The 14497-nt window shown below is 41.1% G+C and overlaps 1 protein-coding gene across 2 annotated transcripts in view; it reads left to right on the top strand.

Moving 5' to 3' along the window:
- The window catches only part of LOC116049130 (spectrin beta chain, non-erythrocytic 1-like), a 63283-nt gene extending 51539 nt beyond the window's left edge, over positions 1-11744 (top strand). For both annotated transcript variants that reach the window (XM_031298522.2, XM_031298524.2), the window contains 7 exons: positions 6751-6947; positions 7438-7544; positions 7978-8026; positions 8454-8668; positions 9180-9353; positions 10640-10682; positions 11277-11744. In XM_031298522.2, the coding sequence (XP_031154382.1) occupies positions 6751-6947; positions 7438-7544; positions 7978-8026; positions 8454-8668; positions 9180-9353; positions 10640-10682; positions 11277-11495 (1004 nt within the window). In that variant the 3' untranslated portion in view covers positions 11496-11744. The remainder of the gene's footprint in view (positions 1-6750; positions 6948-7437; positions 7545-7977; positions 8027-8453; positions 8669-9179; positions 9354-10639; positions 10683-11276) is intronic.
- Positions 11745-14497: the final 2753 nt, after the last annotated feature.

The following is a 14497-nucleotide window of genomic DNA, read 5'->3' as shown; positions in this document are numbered from 1 at the left end:
GTCACTGCAGCAAAGATTCTCTATAACTAAAGATAAAGATTTCACACTCTGCTAATGGTATGAAACACACTTAGCAACAATGTTGGGTCAGGACACTTGACAAGAATTCTGGCATTTGGGTCAAGACACTTGGGAAGACCCAATCTCCCCTAAAAATGCCTGCCAATATTAGGGAAGGCTTAGTCTATATCCACGACCTTCCTCTTCCGGGATTGCTCCGTTGCTGCCGGAAATTCCGCTGTATGTACGTACACACGTTCCACCAAAACAAGTTCCTTCCGGAGACTATTTAGCAGAGGCACCGTGGCTCCGTCCGGAGCTTAGCACCGCCCAAGAGGATTGTGATTGGTTTTGCTTCCATCCAGGAATGCTGTGTGGACTAGCCAGACCTTCCTCCGCAGCGCTGTGGAGGAAGGTCTGGCAAAGCGAGACTAGGGAACCCCGAATATTTGACAGGTTTTTGAATGGGCCGTTTGGTCTTCCCAAGTGTCCTAACCCAAACTGCAAAAGTCTTTCCAAATGTCCTACTCGTGGTAGCACAAATTCTTTTCCAGGTGGCCCAACTGCTTCCCCCTGCTGCTAGCAGGTTCGAAACCAAAACAGGTCTACTCCATACAGACCTGTCAACCACATACTCCAAAACCTGGTGGTTAAAATGGCTATTTTTTAAGTTTTCCAATATCTTAGCCTGGTAGCCCTAAAACAATAACTCAACAACCCAAATGTCAAAAATGTGCCCAAATGGCTAACCCAAAAACACACTTTGTGACAGTTTGTCAAATCTCTAATAATCTGTGTTTACGTTCACACTCAGGAGCTGCTGCTAGTCTCCTAAAGAGGCGTGGCCACGGACAAACCCACAGGACACAGTTTAGATAGATAGATAGATAGATAGATAGATAGATAGATAGATAGATAGATAGATAGATAGATAGATAGCAGCATAGTATTTGCACAAAGATATAAAGTATGTATAATAGATTTTAAAACAAGCTATTTCCGTGCGGGAGAGTAAAGAAGCCTAAAAGGGTTATTCAGAGACCTCCCTTCATACAAAAGAGAATAAAACAACTGAAACATGATAATTAAAGAGAGAAGCAGAGATAGGAAGTTATTCTGAGTGTTGGCATCTTGCTTCTAAACCGTCTCTGCCTGCAGCCATCATGCTGATAGCTGATTGGACGCTGCAGTGATGAGTCAGCGTTGATGAAGGCTCCTCCGGCGCTCGCTGCCCTTCATCTTCTGACCAATTAAGAAACGCTGCAGGTGGTTTAGTCGACTCATCAGGACAGGCAGATCACACGAAGCTTCATCCTCACGTCACATTACAGCTGTCAAAACTGGCCAAAAATATTGTTTAAATATTCCTTTTAAAAAACACAAAGGTTTGAATATATTTGAAAATGTTTTTGTGCGCATTATGTACTTTCTACGTGTTGATTTGACAGAAAATGAGCCTTACAAAGTTGTCGCTCATCTGGCGAGAGCGCTATGCTTTCCTACGCTATGACAAGAGTGTGTGAATGAAACATTAAGTTGTTCAACTTTACTAATTAAGTGACCGGCAGGCTGGCTAGTTAGTTAGCTTGCTAACTAGGAGGCTCACTTCTCAGTTCAGCATCATTGGTTTTAGAGAAACGAATCACTTCATCTGATGTTTGAAGTGAATAAGAAAGCTTGGCCAGTCCTACATGAGTACAATTCTGGCTATATTTTTTGTGTCCCCTTCAATAATTGCTATTAAGACATTTATGACACACACACACTCCTGGAACTGCTGGGTTAAAAATAACCGAACTTGGGTCATTTTGGTAACCCAGCACTGGGTTGTGTTATGGCTTTTCCCCAGCATGTTGGGTTATATTTTCTGCCCAATAATTGGGTAAAAAAAGACTACGTTGTTTTTTATTTTTTTTATTTAACCTTTATTTAACCAGGAAAAAAGTCCCATTGAGATTAAAAACCTCTTTTTCAAGGGAGTCCTGGCCAAGAAGCAGCAAAAAAGTTATAAACATACAATACGATTACATATACATTATGAGAAACAATTACAAAGAATCGACTCAAATGCTCTCAATCTGGACTTAAAAGCGTTCAATGAAAGTAATTCAGTCAATTTCCAGTCTTTTTGCAACATGTTCCATGTGTGGGGGGCTGAGTGAACAAAAGCCCTTTTTCCCAATTCTGTACGGGCAAGTGGAACAGCGAGCAACAAAAGATCATTCGAACGCAAACAGTGAGAGCCAACACTCCTCCGTGAGATTAAATTACAGATGTAGGAAGGCAAAAGACCAAGCATGGCCTTATAAATGAAAGTATACCAGTGACCCAGCCTCCTGGAGGACAAAGAAGGCCATCCCACTCGGGAATACAGTTCACAGTGATGGGTCAAGACCTTGCAATTAGTAATGAACCGCAGAGAAGCGTGATATGCAATATCAATCTTGTGGAGACATTTAGCAGAAGCATTCATGTACAACAGGTCTCCATAGTCTAAAATGGATAAAAATGTTGCATTAACAAGGCGCTTTTTTGCCTCAAAAGAAAAACAAAATTTATTTCGAAAGAAAAAGGCCAATTTTAGTTTAAGCATTTTCACAAGATTGTCTATATGGGGCTTAAAAGTCAGGGAGTCATCAAACAAAATACCAAGGTACTTGTAGGTGTGAACCATCTCTATGACATTTCCCTCAAGAGTGGACACAAAGGGGATAGATTGAGGGACCTTCTTATTGTTTGAAAACAACATTAGTTTGGTCTTTTCAGCGTTAAGGACCAGTTTTAGCTGGATAAGTGTATGCTGGACCACGTCAAAAGCTTTCTGCAGAGATTCTACAGCTTTAACAGGGTTCTGTCCAAAACAGTAAATTATTGTGTCATCAGCATAAAAATGCATATTAGCGTCAGACACATCTTGTCCTAGATCATTAATATACATGATGAACAAGAGGGGTCCTAATATAGAACCCTGCGGCACCCCCTTGTGGACATCCAAAAAATCAGAACACAGACCATCACATTTAATGCACTGGGTCCTGTCACTCAAATAATTTGTGAACCATGAAACAACATGATTAGACAGTCCCAGACATAAAAGCCTATGTTTTAAAATAACATGATCCACAGTGTCAAAAGCTTTTGACAAATCAATAAAAAGGGAAGCACAATATTGTTTTTTATCAAGAGCAACAAGTATATCATTTATCACTTTTGTAGCAGCTGTGATGGTGCTATGTTTTTTCCTGAAGCCGGATTGTAGTTTAGAGAGTAGGTCACTAGAGTACAGGAACTCTTTAAGTTGATCACAAACAAGAGATTCAAGAAGTTTTGACAAAACACACAAGTTTGATATTGGTCTGTAGTTAGTCATAACAGCTGGATCACCTCCTTTTAATAAAGGGGTAACAAAAGCAGACTTCCAAACAAGTGGTATTTCTTTGTTTTGGATTGAAAGATTAAAGAGGACCTTAAGAGGTTGAGCTACATAATCAGCTGCTATTTTCAAGAAGTAGGGCTCTATCAAGTCCGGTCCGTTTGATTTCCTGTGATCTAATGCTTTGAGAGCTTTATGCACTTCCTGCACAGTAAAAGGAACAAAATTAAAATACTCTCCAGAAGACATTTGAGGTTCTGTGCAGGGAGTCACGGGGGCCACTCCTGTGGAGTCAAACAAAGAACCAGAAGCTATGAAATGATTGTTAAAGCTATTTAAGACCTCGGTCCTATCGTAGACAGGAACAGAGTTTTTTAAGACATATTTTGGAAGAGCCTGAGGTCTTCTATTTACAGATAGAGACTTTATCACTTTCCAAAATTTCTGTGGATTGTTGAGATTTTCTGTTGTGACAGATAAGTAATAATCTGATTTAGCCTTCTTAATAAGAGAAGTACATTTATTTCTTAAATGCCTAAAATTAGACCAATCAGAGGGAGAATCGCCTTTTCTGGCTTTGGCCCATACCACATTGCGCTGATGGATGGACTCTTACAATTCTGGAGAAAACCAAGGGTTCTCTCGACCCTTGACTCTAAATTTCCTAATAGGAGCATGTTTATTTACAATCTTCATAAAACTCTCCTTGAAATAGGCCCAAGCCAGTTCCACATCTGGCAACAAACTCAAATGCCCCCAATTAACCAAAGCTAGGTCATGATGATAGGCTTGCTCATTAAATATTTTTAAATTTCTCTTGCAAATAATACGGGGATTGCATTTGGGGATTTTAGTGTTCCTGCATATAGCAACAACACAATGATCACTCAAATCATTGCAGAACACACCCGCTGATGAGAACTTATGAGGGACATTTGTTAGGATTAAGTCAATCAAGGTAGACTTATTTGGACTCTTTACATGTGGCCTTGTAGGTAGGTTGACCAACTGGCTTAGATTAATAGAGTCACAGAAGGATTTAAATTCACCAGAAACTGCATTTAGCCAATCCCAATTAAAATCTCCAGCCAATAAGAGTTCCTTGTAATTTAATTTTGACAAAAGATACTGTAAGGATGGTAATGCTTCCTTGATGGCAGATGGAGGCCTGTAACACCCCGCAACAGTTATAGACAGGGACTTAACTATTTCTACGTTCAAAGCCAAAAACTCCATTTGTTTAGAAATAGATTCAGATAGAACAATTGATACACCAAATCTTGATTTTACATAAATGGCTACGCCACCACCTTTTTTGGGCCTGTCTGTACGATGAACGTTGTATCCAAGTATGGCGATGTCATCATTAGAAATAGATTTGGACAACCAGGTTTCAGAAATGATCACAATATCTGCATCTGTCGATTTCACCCAAATTCTGACCATGTCCATCTTGGGTAATAAGCTGCGCACATTAAGATGAACAAATTTTAACCCAGGCATTGATTTGAAATCAGCAGGGGTCTGGGCGCATTTCAGCTCAGGTCCAGGATTTGGTTGCACGTTTCCAGATATAAGTAAAAGTAGAACAATCATCAATCTTCGTTTCACACTACATTTTGGAACAGACTCACGCGTGTCAAATGTTGAAGCCAAGCATTGCTTTTCATCAAGTGAAAGAGAAAGATTGTACAAGGCAAGGAAGGCCTGAAGTTTAGGTACAACCACAGGCAACTTGAAGTTGAGGACCAGAACCAAATGAGACAGTGGAGGCTCAGGGTGCCCTGCTGCACCAGATTTAGTGCCACTATAGGAGATACCACACATGCTCTGCTTATTATTAGCAGTACTTACCCAAGGAGCACTACTTAGTCCCAAGTCCCAAACGGTCAACACACATAATAAAACTATTAAAAGTGCCATAATCTTCATGTTAAAAAACATCAGCAGAAACAGTTTGTGAGTAGCACAACCGTAGCTATTTTCCAGGAGGTGAATGTGACAGGCTCGGGCCTGTTAGCCCAGACCCCAGGTGGAGGTGGATGAAACAGGCTCAGGCCTGATAACCCAGGCTCCGGGTGGAGGTGGATATGGCAAGCTTCGGGCCTGTTAATCCAGGCTCCAGATGAAGGTGGATGTAGCAGACTCGGGCCTGTTAGCCCAGGCTCTAGGCGAAAGGTGAATGTTGCAGGCTCAGGCCTATTGGCCCAGGCTCCAGATGGAAATGGATGAGGCAGGTTCAAGCCTGTTAACCCAGCCTCCAGGCGTAGGTAAATGTGGCTCAGGCTTATTAGCACAGGCTCCAGATGGAGATGGATGAGGCAGGCTCAGGCCTGTTAGCCCAGGCTCTAGATGGAGGAGGATGAGGCAGGCTCAGGCCTGTTAGCCCAGGCTCCAGGCAGAGGTTGATGTGACTCAGGCTTGGTAGCCCAGGATCAAGTAAAGCGGAGGCTAAATTAAACTCTTTTAATGTCCACCCAAAAAAACACTAAACTGCAACTTTTAAAACGATAAAAACAATAAAATTCATTAAAACGAATTAGTCCAGAGAGAGACACTTGAGCAGACAATGAGCTTGCTGCCATCTTGCTGCCATCTTGGATTCTTGGTGATATTTTATATATAATATGGGTATTGTTGGGTTAAAAATACATAAAAATGGGTTGAAAAATATAACCCACATTCTGGGTTGTCTGTATTTCTTTAAACTTATTTTAGTTCACAAGATTTCTGCATTCATAAATGTATTGAAATGTATTGATGAAATTAAACTTGAAATAATACTATGAAATAATCAAGCTCATTATCCAGGGTTTCCACGGGGTCTTAAAAAGTCTAAAATTTCTACATTTTAGGCCTTAAGGCTTAGATTTGCTGAAGTATTGTGTTCTAGGTCTTAAATAATTTTCAACAGGTCTTCATTTTCCTACCTTGATGTGACAATATCATTAATACTCTTTTTTTAATTCCGTGGTGTTGTAGTTCTTTCTTTTGCTAGTCCAAATATAATTCTCTGTATTATGACTACAAATGAGACCAACAAGTAACTGATATTGCAGCCAATCAGCTTTCGTGTTATTGGCGCGAGTCTCTTTGCGATTGTCCCACAGTTATAAAACCGATTTTATTCTTCAGCTTTGGGGAAGAGCAAGTTTAGCGATACTTGGCTTGAAAACATTTTTTAGGGCTCCGTTGATGTTGTGATAAAGGTCTTAAATATCATTCATAATGAGCTTTAAAATGTCTTATAAAGGTCTTAAATTTGACTTGGTGAAACCCACAGAAACCCTGTTATCATTTCACCTGATTGTTGTTTTCTTCAGTAATGGATTGTAAAACAGAAAATAAGTTTGATTGTGACTCTGTCCTCCCATCAGTCCTGGAGGTGCACCAGTTCTCCCGGGACGCCGGCGTGGCCGAGGCCTGGCTGCTGGGTCAGGAGCCGTACCTGTCCAGCCGGGAGATGGGCCAGAGCGTGGACGAGGTGGAGAAACTCATCAAACGCCACGAGGCCTTTGAGAAGTCCGCTGCCACCTGGGAGGAGCGCTTCTCCGCTCTGGAGAGGCTGACCACGGTGAGATACATTCAACAAGCTCGTTTTAAATTCAGCCACAAACCAAACTAATCATTTAGAGTGAGTGGAAAATAGACATAAATGTGTTAATATTTAACACAGATGTAAATGGTGGTCCGACTTTGTTTCTTATCATTGTCTGAAGGACAGGAAATTATGACCTTGTGCATTTTGTTACATTTATACTTTTTAGAGATATTAAGAGGCAAAATATTTTGATCTTTTATATCTAAAACATTTGTTTTATTTAAACTTAAAGATCTTTTAACTTTTCATGTAAAACAGTTTATTGAAGAAATGTGTCTCTTTGTCTCTCCCTCTCTCCGTCTGGCTGTCTGTCTGTCTGCCTCTCCATCTGTCTGTCTGTCTGTCTGCCTGTCTCTGTCTGTCTGTCTCTGTCTGTCTGACTGTCTGTCATGTCTGTGTCTGTCTGTCATGTCTGCCTGTCTGTCTGTGTCTGTCTGTCTGTGTCTGTCTGTCTGTGTCTCAGCTGGAGCTGCTGGAGGTGAGAAGGCAGCAGGAGGAAGAGGAGAGGATGAGGAAGCCTCCGTCTCCGGAGCCGGTTATTCTTCAGAACGAAGAGTCTCAACAGCAGAGGTGTGTTTTCTCCGTCACTTCCGTTTTCTCCGTTTGATCCCAGCAGTGTAACAACGCAACCCTGAACACAATATGTAATAATTATTTCAAAATGTGGCGGGGTTTGCACAATAATATGGTGCATTATGTAATAATAACCAACCAAAATGGTCTTTTCTCTACTGGCTTTAAAAGGCATTTAAAGAACAAATCAAAAGGTAATGAATAAATTTCACCATAAAATATTTTAATATCTAGTCTTAACGTACACGCAACATGGTGGACACTCTGAATATAATATATGTAATGCACCATAATATTACATTGTCGGTAAAGTGCTACCCCTGCATTATGTAATAATTTATCACATATTGCGTTCAGGATATTCCATAATGTGGGTGTTGTAACATAATGTCGACGGTCAGTAAGCAGCTGTGTTTCTGTGTCTCTGCAGCGGAGTCATCATTCAGAACGGACTCCCGTCAGACCAGGACTCTCCTCGGGTCAGTACTTTCTTTACCTTCAACACTGATTGGACAGCCACGTTTCCTTTATTAAAGGTGCTGTAGGTAGGATTGGGAAGATCCAGGACTTAGCCAAAAAAAATTTAACATGGACAACTTCTTAAGTCACAGTCATTTTGTGCGGCGCTAAGCTTTAAATGTCATTCATACGTCAGAGACAAACTTAGTAGGAGAAATTTTAAAAATGCAACAAGTTGTCTTAAACCCTGAAGAACTAATCTTTCTTCTGTAAACTGTTTTGAGGTTCGATGTGCAGAAAGAGCTTTTATATCTGTAGAGTACGGGAGACATTACATCTGTTATATCTCAGGGTAACAGTGTCAGAAATAAAACACATTCAAACTTGTGATCTAAAGGAAATGAGGTGATTCAGCGTAGTAACTGTCCCTGTGGTGTCTCTGCACAGGACGGCGTGGACGGAGGAGATCTGGTGAACGGTGTCGGCGAGCGGAGCTCCAAGGAGCCGAGCCCCGGCGCATCCCCGACCTCCGGCAGGAAGAGTAAGACCAGCCTGTCATCCACGTTGCCTTCCAAGAACCAGGACAGCTCGCCGTCGCAGCTGGAGGGACTCCTGCACCGCAAACACGAGTGGGAGGGACACAACAAGAAGGCGTCCAATAGGTACGATTCTCTCGCTGCTCTGTTCACCGTTCAATTCATAGTGTCAAATCATAACAGACGTTATCGCAGGACATTTTAATGAAGGGAAGGAAGGAAGAATGGAAGGAAATTAAAAGAAGAATAAATAAGGAGGAATGGAAAAGGGAAGGAAGGAAAGAAAGAAGACGTACGTAGGGAAGGAGGAAGGAAAGATGAAAGGAAGAAAGGATTCAGTTTCCTGTCCAAGATGGGAGAAGAAACTAGAAAATATTCACATTTAACAAGCTGACATCACACAAGTTTACTTGTTTTATCATAAAAATGACTCAGACTGATTAATGGATTATCAGAATAGTTGGAGATTAAATTAATAGTTGATGACTAATCCATTCATTTTTGCAGCTCTATTAATAATAACAGAAGTAGTAAAAGTGGGCATTGAGCAGGACCACAGAACCACAGTCTAACTAAGTTAGTAACATGCATTAATGGGATCCAAACTAACGGGACAGTGCTGCTCTGTAATTGGCAGGTCGTGGCACAACGTGTACTGTGTCATCAACAACCAGGAGATGGGTTTCTATAAAGACGGCAAGGCGGCTGCGGCGGGCGTCCCGTACCACGGCGAGGTTCCCATCGGCCTGAAGGACGCCACGTGTGACGTGGCCTCAGAGTACAAGAAGAAGAAACACGTCTTCAAACTCCGGTAACAAGCCTCTCCGTCTGATTCTAGTTTCCCTCTAACGCTCAGATCGTTGGTGTGAAACCAACATGTGTATGTTTGAAGTGGAGACACTACAAGTGAAGTTACAGAGCCAGACATTTAAAACGTCTCTGAAATATTTGATATTCTTGACAAAATCAGGCAGGCAACTAAAGATTAATTTCATTATTGATTAATCTGCAGATTATTTTCAGGATTATTAAATGTCCATCACAGTTTCTCAAAGTCCAAGATGATGTCTTTAAATGTCTTGTTTTGTCTAAAACTCAAAGACGTTAAAGGTGCACTATGAGTTCCTGCATGCTTTCAGCGTGATTTCATTTTTGTCTCAAATGGTAGCCTCTCTCCTTGATCCGCTAGCTGCCCCATTTTTTGAACTTCTGAAATGTTCTGTTTAAATATGCAAATTAGGCATTATCTAATGCTAACTTTAGTTAGCCTAGAAATCTAGACCACCCTAGCAGCAGCAAATGTAATCTGCAGCCAGGGTCGTCTAGCAACTCTCCGTTGGCTTGCGAGCTGGAAAAACCAAACTCTAGTCAGGCCAATCACATCGCGTATAGAGTCGGTGGGTGGGGCTTAACATAATGACCGCAGAGTTGCGACGGTTCAGCGTGAACTCCCTGCTACTTGAAAACAAAGAAGATGGCTGCTGCTGCTGGTGAACAGCGGTCTTTGGAGTCGGCTTTGGCCGCGACTCTGGAAGACTTGGAGTTCAGCTTTTCTTTGAGAAAAGAACAAAGAACGGCTCTGAAGTCATTCTTAAAAAAGGAAGATGTGTTCAGAGTTTAAAGCTGAATCTATCAACTAGCGTTGCTCTGGTTGGTTGTAGCGCTATCCTATTGCGTGTAGAGGGAATTTGAAAGACAACCATTTATCCCGCCCCTCGGATTGAGCCCAGCCAATGGGGAGTTCCCAGACCCAACATCTGGACATGGGGCTGGCTTGTCAGGCTAAACTTTTGGTGAATTTAGGAGAAAAATACTACAGACATGAAAAGACAAAATGTTTCTTTTCAGTAGTCTGAAAGAAGACATGTTAGGGAAGATAAAATCTGCAGTAAGTGTCTCCCCTAAAGTGGCATCTCTTTCAGGTCATCAGCAGATCACAGATCTCAGACTGTAGTTTAGTTTAGTCTTTGTGGAAACAGAAAGTTAATAAAAGTGATCATCGTGCTGTCGGAGCAGCTGATGTTCGGCTGTCCGTGTGAACAGGAAACTGACCGTGTGACAGACACATCGCTGACATTCTCCCTCTCTTTGTTACAGAGTCACTGATGGAAACGAGTATCTGTTCCAAGCCAAAGATGAAGTAAGTTTGATTCTTTTTCTTCTTTCACTGAAATTCAGATCAATTGTATTGTAAGATTTCTGTAAATGTTTCTGCTTGGACGTCTTCTCAAACCTGTCAGCAGAGAGGAAGAATACTCTGAAGTACCCTCTTTACTGATGTAGTAATACATCAAGAGACAGGGACCCCCTACTACATATATTGTATAAAATTAAGTTGCATCTTAAACTGGTCTACAACGTGGAGAGCAGCCTTTACACATACCTTCTTATGGTGCACACAATACGAAGCTTGTTGGCATATTCATATATTTATACATATTTTTGTTGCTTTAAAAAAAAAAGTCAGTTCTCAGGAGGTGAGTTGGCGCTTTTTTTCTTGCTTCCCCCCCCCCCTAAAGTTTTGTCGCTGTCTTGGAAGTTTTTGTTGCTCTACTTTTTACATTCTTTTAATGATGTTTTTTGGCCCTTTTTTCCTGAAGTTTATATTGCTTCTTTCAGATTCTTTGTTGCTTTTTTATGGGGGTTTTTTTGGTGTTCTTCGAGTACCTCAGAACGTGTAAAAAGTGCAGTAGTTCCTGCCAGTTATCAGTGAGTTGTGTGTCGCCCCCTGCAGGACGAGATGAGCACCTGGATCCAGGCCATCCTGAACGCCAGCGTTGACGGCTGCGACGTGCCGCCGGGCAGCATCCCCGGCACGCCGGCGTCTGGGCGCGCTCAGACGCTGCCGGCCGCCGTCACGCTCACCACAGAGTCGAGTCCCGGCAAGAGAGAGAAGGACAAAGAGAAGGACAAGGAGAAACGCTTCAGTCTGTTCAGCAAGAAGAAACAGTAGAAAACACAATGAGCACTTTGGTGAAACTGACTCAGACGAATCCGGACGCACGCTCTGACGCAGGAAACGTTTAGCTTCTCATTACCTGCAGTGGTGGAAGTACATTTACTCCAGTACACATGTTGAGGTACTCGTACTGTTTTTGAAAGAAAGAGAGAAAGATGGAAAGACAGACAGACAGACTGGAAGAAAGAAAGTTGAGTGATGGTTTTACTTTTTTGATTAGACCATTAAACACATTACTGTTTTTAAAAGAAAGAGAGACGGAAAACAGAAAAAGAAAGAAGGAAAGAAAGAAGGAAAGAAAGTTGATAGACGGAACTCTAGTTTTAAATGTTTGTTTTTCTAATGATCACTCCCCTGTTGAAATGTACGCGCTGCACAAGTGTGAACAGTGTACTACTACACACAGCGGTGGAATGTAACTAAGTACATTTACTCCAGTACTGTCCTTCAGTCCAAATGTTGAGGTACTTGTACTTTACTTGAGTCTTTTCTTTTCATGCTACTTTCTACTTCTGCTCCGCTACATTTCAGAGAGAAATATTGTACTTTTTACTCCACTACATTCATCTGACAGCTTTAGTTACTTGTTACTTTACAACATTTTCACTGCAGGACGTTTACTTGTAACAGAGTATTTTAACAGTGTGGTATTAGTACTTTTACTGCAGTAAAGGATGTGAATACTTCTTCCACCACTGGAGAACCGGAAGCTGTTTCAGAGCGTGAGTTCAGATTTGAGCTGCTGTTTTCAGCTTCATGAAGGTCTTTTTCCAGAGAAAAAAAAGCTGCTGAATCGTCTCTGATGCTGCACGTTAAAGCAGCAGTATTACCAAACCGCTCTGAGCGGGTAAATGCATCGCTCACCTCGCTCCGAAAAGACCTTCGTAAAGTTTGACTCTGTAAACTTTACCAGCCGTTCACCCTCCGACATGTCCTGTTCAGAGCTGCAACTCTAACGGTTATTTCCTGGATGAATGGATTAGTTGTCTATGAGCGTAGCATAGACGGCATTATGCACACGTGCTATTAGAGGAATCCCATTCAAAATGATTGAATCCTTTAAACGGGAAACAAAAGAAACCAAGCGATGACATCACTCCTGAACAGCCAATGGCAGAGGTTGACAGCTGAGCAGTTTCACCAAAGTGCGACGTCGGGTTGTTGTTTATTCTCAATGCAGTTTTGGTTTCTTCTGTTGTTTTTTATATTTCTGGTTTGATTTTCTTCACGTGGTTGTCCGGCCAGGTGGGAAAAAGGGCGACACTGTGCCTGAGAGCGAGAGTGGGGGTTTGGTTCTGGCATTTTGAAGAAACAGTGGTTCATCATCGACGAACCGACGGGCAAAAAGAGCGAGAGTGGCAGCGGTTTCTGTTTATATGCTGTGTTGTAACTGCTTCGGTTTAGACTAGGGCTGCACGATATGAGGAAAACTACTTGCTACTTATAAATAACTACTTACTTCTGATAAGATATGTTATATGCTATAAGAGTGTTCTCAGTTCTGCTGCTTTCAGGATTCTGCTAAAACACAACAAACTGCTTATTGGATTTAAAATAAATGAAAGAATCATTTCCAATGTTCTTTTACTGAACAAATTAAACCTTGGATTGAATATAAAAGTCAGCACTAAAAATAATGACAGTTACATTTTAAAGTGCAGTTTTCTGCTGATATTTTCTTTCAACTAACACAAAAAATCTCTGAGTGTCTTTCGCGATATGTTGCAGCCTTTTGCGGTGTGTTTGTTTATAAAAAAAAACAACATATTGTGCAACCCTAGTTTAGACTTTGAGATGTAACTGCTTTTGTTCTGACGTTCGTCAACAACAAACAGCTGATAAATCACGGCGTCTCGACTGTAACGGTGAGTTTCTTGCTTCGCCAGTTTGCCGATGATAAACCGTTGTTTCTTTACGTCTGTCAATGCCTCTCTCGCTCTGTTTTGGTGACGTCTGCAGGGACCACACACTAACTTTGTTTGATTTTGATTATTCTTGAACTTTTTGTTATTTTTGTACTTTTTATTTTTACTTTTTGTTGTTGAAGTTATCGAGTTGTTATTTCCTCAATTTTGTGAGGGTGTCTTCATAGACAACCTGCACTCTTCCTCTGCCGTTGAGAAATTGGACCAATAGTGCATTTTGTTTTATTATTTTTTTACTTTACGTTCTCTGCCGCTCTGCAAAACATTTTCCTTTTTGTCCTGAGAACAGCCGGTCACCTCGGAGGAGGTGTGTGATGTAGAAATATCCACTCACTTGCATGCTTCGTCAGGCTCCGAGCACCGCCTGAAACACTAAAAACCCTCTTCATTTTTTATATTTTTCTTTGGTTCACTATGTTTTAGATAAAGCAGATGAATATGTATAGTGGTCCGGGTATCATAGGATAATTCGTAATTCATTTGTAATTAGAAAATGAAAAACATGTAGATTTGTTTTTTGTTTTGAGCAGAAAAAACTTTTCTGGTGTCAGAATCTAAAAAAAACTAAAAATTGATCAGAAACTGACTGTTTTTGGCAATTATTTTCATCGTGATTTCTTTGGGGTCGAAGAATGAAAAAATACATGTACAACTTGTTATATCGTTTGAATCCAAAAATGGAAGTTACGTGGGTTTTGTTTAGAAAGGAAAAGCTAGAAAACCAAATTCAAAAAGCGGTCTAATTGTGGTTTTTGCAAAGAATTTTGAAGAAAGACATGAAAAAAATCAGGTAACTGAGAAGTAAAGCTGTTTTTGACTTTGAAACAAAGAACAGATATACAGTGTTCTTATTTCATAATTACAAATAAACCAGGTATTATCCAGTGATAGCGGACCTTTGATGAACACTTTAAAGCGTCAATGTTTAACGGTATAGACGTACATCGTGTACTGCAGACAGGAGGAGAGAAATGAAGGTTGCTTGCTTATCGTCGGCTCTTCGCGCTGCGTTCAGATTTTCTGCTCTTTGATACTCGTGTTGCTCTCCGTCGCTGTATATCTATCGTACTG

Source organism: Sander lucioperca, chromosome 4, assembly GCF_008315115.2.
Source record: "Sander lucioperca isolate FBNREF2018 chromosome 4, SLUC_FBN_1.2, whole genome shotgun sequence".
NCBI lineage: Eukaryota > Metazoa > Chordata > Actinopteri > Perciformes > Percidae > Sander > Sander lucioperca.
This window is presented reverse-complemented; position numbering and strand designations above follow the sequence as displayed.